We start from the raw sequence: 17086 nt of genomic DNA on the forward strand, positions 1-17086 counted from the left end.
TTCGTTTGTCGGAATATTGCAGTGTCCTCGGTCTTGTTGATAGGTTATTCCGGTGATAGAACTTCTCTGCTTTGATTCCGAAATATAGGATGCCGCCGACCAGCAGTCTTTGCTGGACGTCGTCCGCATATTACCCTTTGCAAACTAGTAAGCAATTCACTCTCTTGAAGAGGCGTGTAACACACACATTCAGCGTTCCCAGCTTTCTGCGCAAAGATGAATGACTCAGTAATATGCTTAAGCACGTCACGCAGCTCAGATGAGAGCCGACTTCAAATGCGGCTTTTTATCGACACAGGACGTCATTGCGAGTGACTATATCAAGGCACATACTTGAGTCCAAGATAAATGTGCGGGCGGCAGCTCTTGTAAGGAGATTTCGCTGACCGAGTTCCTCTCGACCACACCCTTCCAGCGCTCAGAAAGGCGCGGCGAATACCTGCACAGCAATGCTGACGCATAGGTGCAGGAAAAGCAGAGAATGAAATATGGTATCGACATTGCGACCAGAGTCTTTCTCAAAATATACAGCCCAAGCGGTTGGCTTCCAAGCCATGTAGCGGGGCTCTCAAGAACATTTGACAGTCTTAAGGTTGGGAGGGTTGATGACATTAATTCCTCCTGCCTTCGTGAGATTAGAGGCCCTGATTATGCAAGAGGAGCCGCAGTGCAGGGCTCAGAAGCAGACCCCTTGGGCTGTATACTTTTGAAAAAGACTGTACGTGATAGTGAAAGATGAACACGTACAGTGAGATAAATGCCACTCTGTTCTTCAAGCTTTATGCGAACTTTGCTCGAATTCGTCAGTTCTATCCCGAGGCCGTGCTGGACATAACTGTACACAGGCTAGATGTCAACACGTGCGTGTTGAGAGATCTCGGTACGCGGTGAAGAATGCTGAGGCGGTAAGAACTTATCCTTTTAAGTACGTTGTGACTCAACAGTCAGCCTGGGCCTTTGGCACTCGGAATGTCATCCCAGGTATCTGCGCCTTGCTGAGCATCGCACTCTTTTTCTGTCGACGACGCAGCGCAAAATGGCTCCGGCGGCAGCTGAAACCGCGAGAGTCGGGCATATTCACCGAGCAGGCCTGCGGCGGCCAGCGTCGTCGGAAAGCGCCGATAGCCACAGGTCATAGTCCAGCCGCAGCAACGCGCGTCAAAGCGAGGGCATCCGGCGCAAGGTGCACGCGTGAGCCGATAACAAAACATCTCAGCGCGACAGTGCTGGAGCGCCCCCTTGTGACATTCGCTCAGTCCGTGCGTGTGGCGGTGGGAGAGCGAAGCAGGCAGCGACTGAGACGCCATGGCCCCTGCGGCTGCATTGTCGTGGTTCCTTGTCACCTCACTGACGGGCCTTGGAATACTGCCCGCGCCGACGACACCGGCAGGTGCGTACGGCACTCGCTTCACGCGGAACGCTCGCACGAGTAAGTGTGTGCAAGGCTTGAACGAAGCCTTTCACATGCTGCGACATTTGCGGGGCCTTGCGGCGTCCTTGCAGGCGGCATGTGTACCAGCGTAGGCGCTTCTTAGTTCGCACTGCAAACAGCTTCGGACGACGAAGCTATCTTCAGGCCTTTTGTGCGGCGTTCCGTGCGTTAATGCAGTCTGATCAACAGCAGTCTTAAAGTTCCTGCGATTTTTATCTGTGTTGAACCTCGGACGTGGATGACCTAGGTACGACAGCGTCTCAAGAGGCTCCTAATGTTTTGTTGTAGTTGAGCGGCTCGCTTTAAACCCGCTGAGGTATTTCCGGAGCGCAGACAAATATCCTTCTGGCGAAGTAGAATACCGCAAGTATCGTTCCGTTCCCATTCCCCGAGCTCGGAAAAAGCGGGAGGCTTCCCGGCCTTCCCAACCACTCCCACATGCCTAACAGTGTCATCGTGGTCAATCACAGTAGTTTGTTATTTGCACGCCATGGAATCGGCATACAGCCGCTTGAAAGCACAGACCCGCCAACGCATCAAGATTTATTCCGCAGTATTTGGAGCATCCTGCTGCCGCAAAAAAGTTTTCGCTTACTTTGACGGGGGGCTGATGTCAGGGGTACAGGGTACAGCTTTTACCGTGTATACCTCATCCCAGCGACGTCTGCCGCGTTGGTTGCAGTGAGCGCATCGGGTAGCGCTTAAGCCCAGATGTCAGGCGAGTTCACATGAGGTGGATCATCAAGATCCCATGCCTATGTTTTTATTGAGATTTTTATATGGGCTTAGAATATGTATTGGCACAAATGAATGAACCTTAGTTTAAAATGAAGCTGCGCGTTTTTTTTTAAAGGAAAAATAACATATCACAAGAGGTGGAACACGTAACTTCTCTATTTGCTGCAAGTTTCAAGTTGGGAGCTTTGCTGTACAGAACGTGATATTTGAAGAGCCGTGCCCGACAACGCATAAAATATAGTTCATGCGTATATTCGGATGACAACACCTCTAGCGCAGTGCCAGGGATCTCCGATCAGCATAAGCATGTAGTGCACTCCCCGAAATGACCTTTTCCTAGATAAGGTCCTGGCCATCTTTGGGGAATACCGAAGAGAAGTGCGAATAAGAGAAAATTAGTCGACCTGAGTGAGTTGTACCTCAACCCTGTAACGCGCAGTGCTAGCACATTGCACGCCGTGTACTCATTTCCACAAGAAGCTTGTATATGAATTCCGGGATTAATATGTTGCCAGTAGCCACTACTTTCCGGTGCAGATGCTATGCGCCACTATGGAGAAGCTGTGTATAGAAAAAGAGGGGCGCAATTGTTCGACTGCCAGCCAACGTTGAGCAACTCTTGATATCTCATTGTGCAACACTTGTTGCGGAATGGAATAAAGTCAGGGGCCAAAAATTGTTTATACATACCTTGTGCCCTCGAAGATTGCCTCTGGTGAGACCGAATATTTGAAACGTTTTTTTTTTTAGCGAATGACTTGAGATTTCGCGTTTGTCGAGAGTTAGCTATAATTTGCTTTCGCCCCCCTTTGAGTGTGTTGAAAGAAAGACGTTAAAATTGATTCTGCTCAAATATTTCGGGTTTTATCTGACATATTGTTTGTAGGACAAGCTGTTATGAACCCGATAGGCTAAAGAACGCGTGTTTCATCAAAAGATATACCGGGTGTTTCAGCGAACACTCTCAGAAATTTTCAAAAATAGTCTTTTTGGGGTAAAAATCCGGCTTTTGCGGCATATTATTAGCATTGTTGGCGGACACCAGAACACCGGTGAATAGTCTTAAGTAGCAAGCAGGTTAACTAATTTTTAATAATTAACTTTTCAACTATTAGAGTTAGGCGCCTAGTTGCAATTAGATATCTTTAGCCGGTCGTTAGTAATAGCCATATCAGTTTTTAGAATTTTGAAAACACGATTACGCTCGCTGCTGTCGCTCGACAAAATTTGGCTGCATCGTGCGAAAAATACATGCGCCATCCAAAGCATACAGGCAAAGCAACCCCTCCGGAGCACGTAACTAGGCCAAATTTTGTCGATCCACAGCGCCAAGGATAATCGAGTTTTCGAAATTTTAAAAACTGATATGTCTATTACTAACGGCTGGCTACAAATATCTAATTGAATCTAGGCGCCTAATTGTAATAGTTAAAGAGTGAATTATTAAACTTTTGAAGACAAGGAGCTGTACCATCTCACCCTCTGTCTCCCGAACACCCTTTCTTTCACCTATTTTCCTTGTACGGAGAGGACTCAATAATTCTCGCCAAATATGACGAGAATTATCCAGGCGATGGTTATTCATTTTGTTGGAGCCTTGGCCAGCGAGCTGAGCGTTCCGCCTGCCTTAAAATTTGTGCTGTGAAGACCCTTTTTCTTTTGAACCGTGAGCGGGTGAACGAGGGACAGCGACGATGAGCACTCAGACTGCGTATGTGTGTTTTAGAAGGGGATAAATCCCTGAGTATTGAGACGCCAGCAGTGATGACGGGGCAGGCAGCGCCAAAGCCCGAGTTTTTTCTTCGTAATAGCGGGGAAGAGCTTGTGAACAGGAAAAGAAGCGGTAGCACTGTAGCGCCACATTGCCGAGGAACAGGAAGAAAAATTCAGGGGGCACTTTGACTGTCTAAAGTAGGTAGAGGCGGCAGCGTTTTCCGCACCACCTTCGCTGTTTCTGTGGCACCGGGGGCGTCACATATAATTGAGTACTAATTACTAAGTGATGACAAATCAGTAATTAATGGTTAATTACTGATTAATGTATGAATACTAATTAACTGCTAATTAATGACGCTTAAGCTTCGCTTTTAGGAGTGGAACGCGACAGCGCGTTGTAGTGCTACCAGGGAGTCCACGGAACACCACCCGTTCAGCGCAATGCCTTGCCCTTTGAACGCAACGCTTTTTGAGGAAAGTAAATGGCGCAGTAATTCTCTGTCATCTTGGTGGACACCTGAACCGCACCGTAGAGGAAGGGAGGAAGTGGGAGTTAAAGAAGATAGATAAAGAGGAGCCGTAATGAAGAAAATGAAAATTGTATTTGAGGAAAGGAAATTACGCAGTAACTGTCTCATAAAATTCAGGGGGCACTTTTTTGTGACCTAAAGTGTGGTCACTGATGCCCCTAAGAGTGGAACGCGACAGCGTCTTGCAACGCTGCCAAGGAGTCCATAGAACGCCATCGCCCATTCGGTTCTACGCCTCGCTCGTCAGTAAATTGGTTTTTGAGGAAAGGAAATGTATCTGTCTCTCATTTGTCGGTGGACACCTAAACCTCGCGGGAAGGGAATGGAGGAGGATGAGAGTGAGTGAAGACACCGTATTCACTAGACGCGCCTTTGTTCATTCCTAACCATCGAGCTGACATGGCGGAGTGGATAGCATGCTCGTCTCTCACGCCGAAGACCGGGGTTCGATTCCTGAGCTCGACCAATTTCTTAATCGGTTTCATTTATTTATATGGCCTGACTAGTAAAGCTAATTAGGCTAATTGGGTAATTAAGCAATTAACTAAGCTCAGTCCCACTTACTTGGAGCATCACTATACGATCCCTTCAATTGGTCGCATGGTTACTAGCCAAAGTACAATTGGCCCCGTTTGAAATTCGTGCACTGACGTCACGACTGTTTCCACCAGTTGAAAAGCGTGACATTTTCTGTCGACAACTGCTGCTTACAACGATGAGACATTAAAGGCTTCCGCCTTAGTACGCGACCACAGTGCAATGGTCAGATAGGTTTACCTTGCTGAAGAATGTAATCTGTACCTTTGTCTAACCAAGAAGGACTGTTTATACCATTTTCAGTTACGAATACAGGCCTTCGATTTGATTCTCCACATAGTTCGCAATAGTACCTCTCCCCCCCCTCCAATCCAATAAAAAGGAGCAAATACCCAACGTCACGAATTCGCGACATAGAAATTTCAGCACCACTAATCAATTTTAATGCTTGGTTTATTAATGTGGCAACATTGCCGTTTATAATGTAGCAGTTATGCATTTTTCTTCCATTTCTTCATAATTTGGGCGGTAGATAATGTAATAATCTTTATAGTCATACGAGAGGGAATGCACAGATAATACGGCCGGCCAGAACTAAAAGGAGGCTTGCAACGCTAGTCCCGGCAGCTATGGGGAGCGCAAAGGAAGTGACAATAAACTTTCAGATAGGTCAAAGGTAAAGATACAAAACAAGAAAAATATGCCGTGATAAGTTTGGGAGGTTACAAGCCCTATACACTATGGCGCCACAAACAGATTTCGAATTTCTTAGCAAGTGCTTAACATCAGCTTTAGACATTGCAGAAAATAGACGATGAGGAAAATTACTTCAAGTTTAGACGACATACACACATATCTCCGCTTTAATGAACCTTGTTGAATATTGGGACACAACGCGGGGTTCACTTGTGCGCAACACACTTGGAGCAACAAATTCAGTCTTGAAAGCAAAATACCAAAACGTCCAATTACAACTGTTTCTTGTTCTAGAAATTCTGAAAGGAAAGAAGACAAAAGGAACTAAATATTTTGACCTCTGTGGCCAAGGAATGCTATTAGGGAGTATTTTTCAACATGCTTCTTAGAATAGCATCTGTACAGTAATACCACCTATTAGATCAATGTGCTAACCGAGTAATTTCATACTGTGGGAAGCGGTATGCAGAACAGATCTTTTTTTTTGTTTTACGAATAGGCAGAGAGGTGATTTAACTGTGAACAAAAACATGGAGCGCTGCGCAGTCTGCTACAAATGTATCTTAAGTCACTCTTGCTCGGAGATCAATGTCAAGTTATAAACCTAGATATTTTATATAATTCACGCAATCCACTGGAACACACCCGCAATCATTATCATTATGACAATGCAAAAAATGTGTGCAGTCAATATAGGCATTTTTAATAGGTTGCTCAAACAGGGTGGTTTTGTTTTGGTGTTGTTTCACAGAATATTCCTTCATAGGAAGCCAATTAATTGCACTTCAAATAGCGGCCTATATCCGGAATGACATCACTCACGTCAAAATGGTTTCTGTTGGCGCATACGTTCTGGGAATCAATATAAGCAGCCGCCATTTGCAGCCGTGGCGTGGCCCATTAGAGCACTCTGCGCCGTTCACGGTCACACGGCGAAGCAAACAACGGCGCATTTTTCTACATTTTCCCGCTGCCAAACCGGCAGTGCGTCGAACCGCACACCTTCGGCATTCGTCGTCGCGATCCAACGCGGCGCTTCTCGCTCACTGCACCCAAAGGAATTCCCTGTCAATTCGTCACTATGCCAGCACGTCACATCGCTGACAATCGCGGACGCCATTTCCGCTGGTCCCCATGCGACCGCTAGCGCCGCGGCGCGGCCTCCGCTGGCAGCGCACAAAGCTCTCCCATAGAGTTACGCGGAAGCTTCATGACCAGCTATTCAAAAAATGAGCTAACACCTACTCTTGATGACTACGTGGACTACAGATTTGACGCAACAGCGTATATACAGCTCGTTCGGTCGAAAAGCCGTCGGCGTAGAAGTAGTATCCATCATCGCGTGTCGGAAATATTCGGGGACTGCGTAAAAATTGCCGCAGAATGTTCCGGATGGTGTTATACAATTAGGCGTTTCGTGCAGCATAAACGGACTAGTTAAGTTAGAGCCTAGCTCGCGGCACGGATTCGAACCGGTGACCTATAATCAGGGGCTGCGTAAAAAAAATCGTATGGTGCGCTCTTCGGGTGCGCATGCAGATAAGTGAGACTTATCCTGCGTCATTTCCTTTCCTCAAAAAACTAATTGTTGATTTATACAAAGGTCACGATGTCGCGCCGAACGGGGGATGGCGTTCCGTGGACTCCCTGGAAGCGCTGCAACACGCTGTCGCGTTCCGCTCTTACAGGCGAAGCTTAAGCGTCCTCCAAATTTCATTGCGTGAGCAATATTACGACAGGTTTCAGCCCGTGGCGTCGGGGCGGCCGCGCGGCACGTTTGACCTTGAAGGGCGGAGCGAGGCGCGGCGCACTACAGCCATAGAGTAATATAGAAGTAAAGAGCGGACACTCCCGTAGGCCCCAGCGGCCGACTTTTGTGCACAGCGCACCTAGCGGACTCGGGGAAACGCACTGGCCTCAGAGATGATAGGCTGAATAGGAATCTTGGAGGCTCTACTTTCAAAATCTGATGGTGGGCATCTGCCCTTGACGCAGCTTTGTTGCCTCTTTGGAAGTGCTTAGGAAGAGCCGCCGCCGCCTTTAAGGCCGACAGCTGCAGCTTCTTGTTGGACAGTTCACGGGGTGGAAGAAACAACCGTCGCAGCACCACAGCAGTACACAAAACGGACGTGCCCACGAAGCTTGCAGACGCCACAAAAAAATACAGCCGCTCACACCGTCGGTCCGTCGCTCACTGCCGCCTGGGCGTGCTTGCCCGTTGGCTTGACGCAGTTAAAAAACGCCGCTGTTGCTGACGTAACTGCGGCCGTAGGCGCGCAGCGCACGTCACTGCAAGCCAAGACATGCGAAGACCATACTCTTTTTCTTTTTTTTTATTTGCACGCTCAGTGCCATCTGGCGGAAACGGGGAAGCGCCGAACTCGGCCGCGAAAGGGCCCGAGTGTCCGCTCTTTACTTTTATGTTACTCTATGCTACAGCTGCAGCCGCGCCGCTGCCGAGTGGAGGCGCTGCCCTCGCCGCGCTCTTAAAGTCCCTCGCTCGCCAGCTGCGGAGTGTGGAGAGGAGGCTGGAGAACGGGGGGGGGGGTATAAAATGCGTTCGCTTGCTTGCCTGCACCGTCATTATGCCGCCTGATAAACAGAAAGAGAGGCTGCGTCGGCTTGACGAAGCGAGGAAACGACAACGGGCTTCGGAGACAGATGAAGAACGCGAACAGCGACTTGCTAAGCGGCGCGCTCGAGACGCTGCTAGACGGGCGCACCGCGCCTCTATCGAAACCGAATCGTCTACAACCAGTGAGGATTCCGAATGGAACGCTATGGGTGCTTACGCAACCTACCAGGTTTAACCAAACCTAAACCCCAGCAATTTTTTCTTTTGTTTTGAGGGTGACCTGTGTGCACGCTTCTTCGAACACTTTTCAATTGTTGGCAGAACATAACCTACGCAGACACAGACATGACCTGTCGGAGTTACCAGTGTCGATCAACCATAGTAGTAATCAGTTTATTACCCGCAGAGTCCGAAATTGGCCACCCTATCTCGTTGCACGTAGTACGGTAACAGTAATGACAGGAAGGGATAACCTCTTTTAGTGTGCCTCGAACTGCAATACTAAACCAAGAAATTGCCAGCAGAATTAGTGGCGTCGATTTGATGACCAATTTCAAAGCTAGGCATTTTGCATGCGCGAAACAGCTATCCATTCAAGACATATCAAATGTGTCCGGAAAGAAAGTATCAATACCACACCCTCGGCACGAAGAACAGGCCGCAAACGACGATTGATAACCCTTCAGAAGAAAATAAATCTAGGCAAAGATCTGGAACACTTATTGCTCCTAAAACAAGTATATCTACAAACAACCAATGACACGTCATTTTCGGTAATGCTTAACTCCTACTAGTATTTGCGTACGCTACAAATGATAACATTCATAAAACTGAATTCTGAGTCCGAGTTCGGGCCGAAGCCATTATTGAGCGATCTTAAGTAGAGCAAACCTTTACGGCTGCAGTCTTTTTAGATATTTCTCCGGTTCGCGCCGACTGGTGCCGATCGGCGCGCACTAAAGTAGATTGTCGAGAAAGCCGATGCCTCGAGATACCACCCCTATTCAAGCATGAATTATCCACCCCGAATGAAAAAATTCAGGGGGGCACTTTGTTGACCTAAAGTGCGCTGAGGCGAAAGCCTTAAGCGCGGTGTTGCTGCTTGTGTCACTGATGTGTGGTTAAGGTGATAATTAAGTGCACAATTGTTTGTGAATCCTAAATGCTGGAGACACTGGAGGGCGTTTGGGGGGCATCCGTCTGATTCGACGCCTTCCTGCAAACACTCTCCAGTGTCCTAGACAAGGAGAAGTATACATATGCGTTCGCAGGAAGTAGCGTAGCCATTAGCAAAATCGGCTGCTGAACGGAACTATTGTGAGACATTCCAGCGGCTAAAAAGACAGGGACGAAGGTAGACGATACAGGACGAACGCGTTCGTCCTGTATCGTTTACCTTCGTCCCTGTCTTTTTAGCCGCTGGAATGCCTCACAATAGCACTAGCAGCCAACTAGCCCAACTTTCTACGCTTGCTGAACGGAAGGATGGTGGATGGAATCCCATCGTACATGAAGTTTTTTTTCGGATCGGACTAGAAAAGCGTCACACCTCTCCTGACAACCTTCTGCTGACAACCTTCTGTCAACAACGATGAAGCATTAAAGGCTTAAAACCACCTTAATATCGTTCAGGACAACCACGGCTTCTATCGCTGCGAAGCCAAGCTGGCCAGGCTCCAATACGCTGCTTTATTTCCTCGTTTTGTCAGCGACTGACGAGTAAAGCTCCTCTCGCTTGAATTCCTCTAGCTTTGTAGTCTTCATCGCACGTCGCGAAAACGCGGCGCGCTAGTTGCACCGTGCAGCGTCACACGCGCGAAGTGGCTGACGCGGGCCCAGCAACCATGGCCATCATTACGGCCTACTACTGCAGCGGGGCCCTGGAGCCGCGCCCGAAGCTGATTTCGTTCGTTCGAACCGGGGCTGACAGCAGCTCGACTGCTGCGCGGGAATGCGCCTGCCACGGGCTTTTTATTTCGCGGTCTTTTTTCGGAGCTGGAAAAAAGGTTAGACGCGAGGTTTTCGTTATCGCAAATAATGGAACGGGGATTTCTATAGGTGCTCTTCAACTCTGCGAATTATATTTATTGTCTAAATTCCCTATTTAGAATTTCCGGTAAAATTTGACGAATTAATTAGTTGCTAAGCAGAAAACTAGCCTCACGTGCGTAGGTGGCTGCCAACAATTTTATATTTTTAGCCCTCGGCTCAAGTTAAGTTGGACACCCGGTGTGCACCCAAATGAATTCGTGTATTCTGCTGGCGAAAATATAAAAATAGCGAATATATTTTACGTACACTAGAATACAGGTACGCGAACGTTGCACATTTATCCTGCATGGAAAAAAAGTGCTGCATATTCGAATGTATTGCTTTTAAAATTTAATGACTTCCACCAGGAGGCAGTTCCCCTAATCGGGCGGTTTCTTCGCCGTTGAAAGCTGTCTCGTTTAGTCCTCTAATTTTGCGCACGGCGAAGCACGAGCGTGTCCGCTTATGACGGAGCCGTCGGCGTACACTTGCGCGCAAAGCTGAGGCAATTATTTGTGTCGTGGCGTTGACGAAGACTGATCCCGCCTCCCTTTGAAAAGCGAGCGTCTTTTAAATGGCCTCGACTTGTAAGCGGAGTCGCTCCGGGAAGCTTTGCGTTGTCAAGCGTGCCCGTTAGTGCTCCTAAAACGCCTCCGCTGCACTTCGCCCACGCAGACTATGCAGCGGTGCTGCCGAGTTAAAAGAGTAGCAGGCGTAGCTGCAGCCACTGAGTCGTTTTTTTTTCCGCAAGCTCCTGAAATGGGTTGCTCATGAGCGAACCATGCATGCGTCATAAGGGCATCAGTGTGCTAGAAAGCTATAGCTTAAATTTGTCAACTTCCACAAGAAGATTGCTTCGCCACTCTTCAGTAGCGACCTGTTGACCTAAAATAAAGCCAAAAGTTTTTACCTAGGGTCACGCATGAGATGAACGCGCACGAATAATGCACATTGCCGGTAGCCTAATCGTATATAGTTACCATCAGCGTCAGCCTAACACGCGAGCCGGAAAACATTGGCATCAAAACAAGAACGCAACAATGTTAGCCGCTGGAGAAAAAACTAAAACAAAATCAAATACACGCCGGGCGTATTAGCAATTCCACGCAATAGTCAAGTTTTGCTGCTCCCACTTTAAGCGTCTTGCTCGCGTTTCATTTGAAGCTGACATACCTAAACTTCCGATGAACCAGCTTCACAGAGATAATGTTTCGCCTCATTCAATAACTGCCTAGGTGCAGCCCATTGTTTCGTGTTTTACAGGCTTTTTGTTACCCTTCTACTGAAGTAGAAAATGTGCGACTATTATTTGTGCAGTAGAGAACCGTTCGGAAATAAGCGGAAAGTGAACTTGTCTCTAACAAATGCAGAGTAGAGGACTGCACAGGCTCGGGCTCACCCGATAGCCCGGCACGAACCGACCCGCGGGCCAGCCCGGGCCGGGTACGGCAGTTTGTTGCGCGACCCTGGGCACGGCTCGGCCCAGTGCACTGATGGGCCTAGGCCGGGCTGGGGCTTGAGTACCTAAACAAGTTATTTTGCTGAATGCTCTTCCTATGCTTACACGAGGTTAACAGGTGATGTCAGTTGCAGCTGAAGAGATTAGCAGGTAAAGAAAATTAGGGCCAGTTTTCTACTGCTTCCTGAGTTCGAGCTTCTTTATGTATGGTAATACTAATTCACATGCTAGGCACGCAGAAAGGAAATTAAAGCAACGCGGAAACACAAAAAACCGCCACCAGGCAGCACATATTGTTACGTGACGGCAAGCGATGAATACAGGACTAGATGACCGATGGCGATGATATTGACGCCAGCGCTCGTGCAGACGGAAGCGCCTCCCAAGAAGAAGAGGAAGGGTGGGTGTCTGTGAAAGTGAAAGTGATCTGCAAGCGCACGTCTGTTGACCCGCTGTGGACCCTCAGCCGCTGATTACCAACGTGACAATATGGTTTAATGGCTGCGAGCCTAGCACGAGCGCTCCTGCCCATGCCACTGCCCGCTTCGTCCTTCGTCTTCTTCTAGTCCGTCACAATATTATTTCGCTTTCCTGGAATTGATTAGCTCTCTTTGCAATCCTCAGGCTTTGAAGTGCCGAAAGTATTATAGTCACCCTATTTCTGCTAGCCACCTAATCAGCTCAGCGAGAAACGTTACGCACGACAGTAGAAGCATCAGTACGGCATGCGCACACGAGTTCTCATTAGCTCTCATGAGAAATAGTTCTCATTATTCAGTCAAACATAGCCTGGGACCAACAGAAACCGCTGTGCTGTCTTTCTTCGTTTTGGAGGTAAATGTTCAGTCCTGAATGCCTCACACTCACCGATTCCCCAGAACGTGCCTTTACTGCTTGGTAACGTTCCCCACTCCGAGTGCCCACGCGTGTCACATTTCCTGATAACCGTATTGTTTCTCCTATTTTGCGATACTGGTCCCCCAGGTTTCTTGAAGGATAGAAGATGCTGTGCATGCGAAACTATGGCTCTTAGCAGGCGTGTGAAATAAATGTTTAGTTTAAAGCTAGCGGCCTTGTACAATGACTCCTCTCCTTTTATGCTGTGTGTTGCTGCTGAGCACTTTTCATAATTTATGCACGTCATAATAATTATGAGAACTCCCCTTCTGTCTGCAAAGTCCAGCCTTTTCCTTCAATTATTCGTTACCCTTTAATTTTCAAACGCTTTATAAACTAATTGTCTAAGATATGAGAGCACAGCCACCATTTCAGCTATTGCGGAGCATCACAAGTCCTAAAACATTTGTGCGTTATGTTCATATTTCCCTATAATACAGTATACGCAAACAGAATAAAAGGGGCGGTAGCGCCCTCATTTTAAAGTTAATAAATGTTTATTATGCCAAGAAAGATACCCCGTGTGTGATAAATGAATTAAGGAAGCGAAAGCGCTAAGAATAAAAGCTGGTCGCAGCCCTCACCAGTTCCATTTGTCAGTTGCCCAGAATGTTTACAAATTCAAGAAAAACCCAGAACACAAAACCCAAACACACAGGGATTGCATAGCCGCTAGTTTTGTCGTAAGAAGGTGGCAAACATGCGAACGGCCTTGTTAGGGGCGATACGTCAAGCAATTTGATGGCGCACTGTCGAAACTGCAGCAACAAAAAGGCAAAAAAGGAATGATCTCCGTTACTTTCGAGAACGACCGTTCTGTTCCGTCATGGACATCGACTAACGCGGGAGATAGTGGAAGCGTTATTCATATCAAAATACGGCACTTCTTGTGTTAGCGATCCATCGGTCATCCTTTCCGGAAGAGAGATTTTTTAGATACACGGTAACGAATGCAAATAACAGTTTCCCGCTCATTGGTTGACACGTGAGTGCTCTGGGTTGGTGGGGTGTGTGTGCATATGTTGAAGCTTCTTAATAAACCCTTCAGTGGCAACTAATCGCTTTGTTCCCCCTTTGTGTCTCTGTTTGTAGCGCTTGTGTTATTCACAATCAAGGTGGCAAGCATACGTGAAGTATCAGTAGTGTTTTCAGCACCTCATAAGCAAAGTGGCTTCTTCAAAGAGACGTAAATGAGCTGCAGGGCAAATATTACGACAGTGGTCACGACACTGCATGGCTGCAGGACAAAGTGGAAGTCGTCTAATCTATTCATAGAACCTAGGTCGCCGCGGATGAGATGCTTTCGCACTATCCGGGCGTGCCCCCCCCCCCCCCCCCCCTCCCTCTCTCTTTAGCGAACATTCCAAGAGAAGAAATAACAGCCCCTTGCCTTACAGACAACTAATCAAAACTTATCCGAATGTGAAATGCATCGGCCACATATAAAACCTCATAGGCTATTAGACTCCATGACAGTGAGAATAAGAACTTCAGTGAGAGTGTCGTGAGAGAGGCCTCCATTTGGAGCACCTGAAGTACGCGTACACTAACACCCTTTAAGAAGGCACCAAAGTCATAAGGACAAGCAGATCCTAAAACCTCGACACGTGCCGCAATCAATTAGAGAACCCCTCTGAACTGAGCAGCCATATGTGGTGATAAATATTACGACTATGTATTAGCCAGGCGCCGTGTAAAACTGAGCAGGTTTATCTGTGATGTTCTGGTAATTGAAGACCACAATAGCTGCTGGTGAAACAAGTGAGTCCTTTCTCATGCATATTACTGCATCTCAGATTAATTCGGACCCATATTAGACTAATAAGGGGCAATTGCAGCAAGTAATGAAGTGTACTAGGCCAACACTTAATTGTAATGAAATTTTTCTCACGGCCCAGCGCGTGGTCGTGAGTGGTACTTTGCATACGTTCGCTTGCAGCACAGGTTCTTGACGCTTCAAGTGGCTGCGTTTCTCGACGCGTTAATTAAGAAACCGATCGTCCTTAAGGGCAACGGAGTGGATTGAAAGAGGAGGCAAACGTAGCACGGGGCGGCAGAATGCTAGGTGGGCGGATGATATTAAGAAGTTTGCGGGGATACGGCGGCCGCGGCTGGCACAGGACAGGGTTAATTGGAGAGACATGGGAGAGGCCTTTGCCCTGCAGTGGGCGTAGTCAGGCTGATGATGATGAAAATGAGAACCTCCAGCAACGCCACCACGCAGAGAGCACCAGGAAGGCTGTGAGGAATAATGAGCAAAAGGGAGGAAAGCTTGCCGCTAAGTGGTGCCTGGGCGCCAACGCAGAGGGCCCACTTCCGCTTCAAGGCCAAAGATGGGCCGGCACACCTCAGTTTACATAATGTGTGCCACCCGGGCGTATCGCTTCGACTTTTATCTTGATGCCAGGGCCCCCGCGCCGAACTACAGATGCCTTTACTTTCGCCCCGCGCACATCGGACGCGCTTATGTTTTGGCCGCTCAGCTAAAGAAAACGGCAGAGAGCAATGATTAGTACTATAAGAGTCAGTCACAAAGGATGTATGACATCTGGAATCATTAAGTACCAAACAGAGGTGCGGTGAAGATTTGCTTTCCTTGCTTTAGCGATACGCTGGCCGTTTCCCTCTTCTCAGCCAGCGGCATGACAAGAAAACGCCGCGCTTCTCCTGTACATTATTATGCCATCACGTGCTTGGACCGTTTGTCGGAGTCATATATTACCTGAGGCACGGATGACATGAAAACTTTCATGCCGGTTTTGATCAGTGACTGAGTTTTATTTGGATACGCGCCGCTGTCAGCACGCAACACGAACGCTCGACAGCGGGGCTCATCGAGGCGTGGCTTGTACTGACGCCAGCGCCGCGAAGCGTTGGCCGCTGGAGACAATATCTCGGAATGTTTGCGGCGGCTCACGATAGCTGGCGCGCCGCTCGATTTGACTTTTCTCTCGTCCGACCTAAAGTCCCTTTATGAGCTTTTCTAGTCCGACCGGGAGTGGGAGCACTCTTGACGGGCAAGTTTCACCCCGTTTCGCTCGTGGCTGCGTTCTACGCATTCACTGAAAACACGGCTTCAGTTTGCTTATTTCTGCAACCCTACATGACGAGCGACGGCTAGCGCGCCTTTGCCAAGCTGCCGATTGAAACAACTAAAGGTTAGGAAAAACAGAGCAGACGCGAGTTAGTGGTTCTTCTTGTTCAGGATACGCGCAGCTCTTTTGCCCCATGGAGGAAGGAAAAAGAGAGGAGAGGCCCTTTCCACACAACACCATGGGAGAAAAGTGTGGAGGAAATCACGTGGTTTTTTTCGCGATCGGGAGGCCATCTAGTCCGGGCAGCTTAGCAACGGCGTCGTAGTTGCTGCTTGCAAACCGGGCGGTAGCAGACGGTCGCGGCGTAGCATTTGCGGTGCGTCGTAGGCGTACTTTTCTCAACTGCTCGAGTTTGTTCTTGGTCGTGCTCACAGGCTGACGTTGGCGCCGTTCACTCATATCTCAGGTGGAATTCGCTGCAAAACTCTCGTTGTTGCGTGCATTGATTTCAACGTGCTCGGCGACCACGATCGCACGGGCATTTCGTCTACTGCGTCACTGCTCGGAGCCGTCGGGAGACTACCGCTGCTCACTGAGGAGCACTCGCGCTGTTCGTTCACCAGTGATTCAGTACGCCGTGCGCTAGAGAGGTCGTCGGCGTATTGTGCGGACGTTTCACGTCCTGTGCGTGCAGTGGGCGTGTACCATTCGCGCTGCCGTTTCCATCGGCAGTGAATGCTCGTTGCTATTAGGCGTGTTCTTGCAACGCTTTCGTTTTTCGCGGTTGCGCTTGTGTCAGCGGCGGGGGCCATGCCATGGGCGGAGGGCGATATTTTAAAGGAAGCATGCAGCTGCGCTCACTTTGCAGAAACTTTATTACCCGCCTGTTTCAAGCGTGTAACGTTTGAAGCGTCTAGCGAGCTCTAGCTTCTGGGACGTGCCGGGCTCAAGTGTATTCGTTCATATCGTGGCCAAGTCTGTGTTTCTGGTCGCGCGTTATGCTTAGACCGGTTTCCTGTTGCAGGTTTGCAGTTGCTTTTCTATCTGATGTCATAGTCAAGAAGTGCGAAAAAGGCGAAGCTCTAACTGAATTAGGAGGCCTTTTCTCACGTGTTTATTGTGCCCATGTCCTGTGATTCTGTTTTTTGGGGTAAAAAGTACTTAGTGAAATGAGGACCCACATGTGTGCTGAATTTCATTGATGTCTGTGGTTATGTTGAAGAAAAAAAATTTGATGCATTCGATCATTACGTACAATAGATCAACTTACATTTTATGTGTTGTCATCACGAGTAAAGTGTGCTACTATGCAGTGACATTAGAAGCTAGTATTTCATCAAGTAGCGAAAAGCGGTGCGTAAAGCTGCAGCTCTGCACATTAAACATGAAACACGGCATTGAAATGATGCACAACACCGTGAAACTTATACTGCAGCCACT

At 48.2% G+C, this 17086-nt stretch overlaps 1 protein-coding gene across 8 annotated transcripts in view; it reads left to right on the forward strand.

Annotated features, from left to right (window-relative positions):
* The first annotated feature begins 1253 nt into the window (after positions 1-1253).
* Positions 1254-17086, forward strand: part of LOC149357153 (papilin-like) — a 179077-nt gene continuing 163244 nt past the window's right edge. For 7 of the 8 annotated variants that reach the window (XM_089584449.1, XM_089584453.1, XM_089584451.1 and 4 more), the window contains exon 1: positions 1254-1429. In XM_089584449.1, the coding sequence (XP_089440575.1) occupies positions 1306-1429 (124 nt within the window). In that variant the 5' untranslated portion in view covers positions 1254-1305. The remainder of the gene's footprint in view (positions 1430-17086) is intronic. The other variant, XM_089584450.1, reaches the window with a different exon arrangement.

Source organism: Amblyomma mixtum, chromosome 3, assembly GCF_055824585.1.
Source record: "Amblyomma mixtum isolate Tamu chromosome 3, ASM5582458v1, whole genome shotgun sequence".
Taxonomy (NCBI): Eukaryota; Metazoa; Arthropoda; class Arachnida; order Ixodida; family Ixodidae; genus Amblyomma; species Amblyomma mixtum.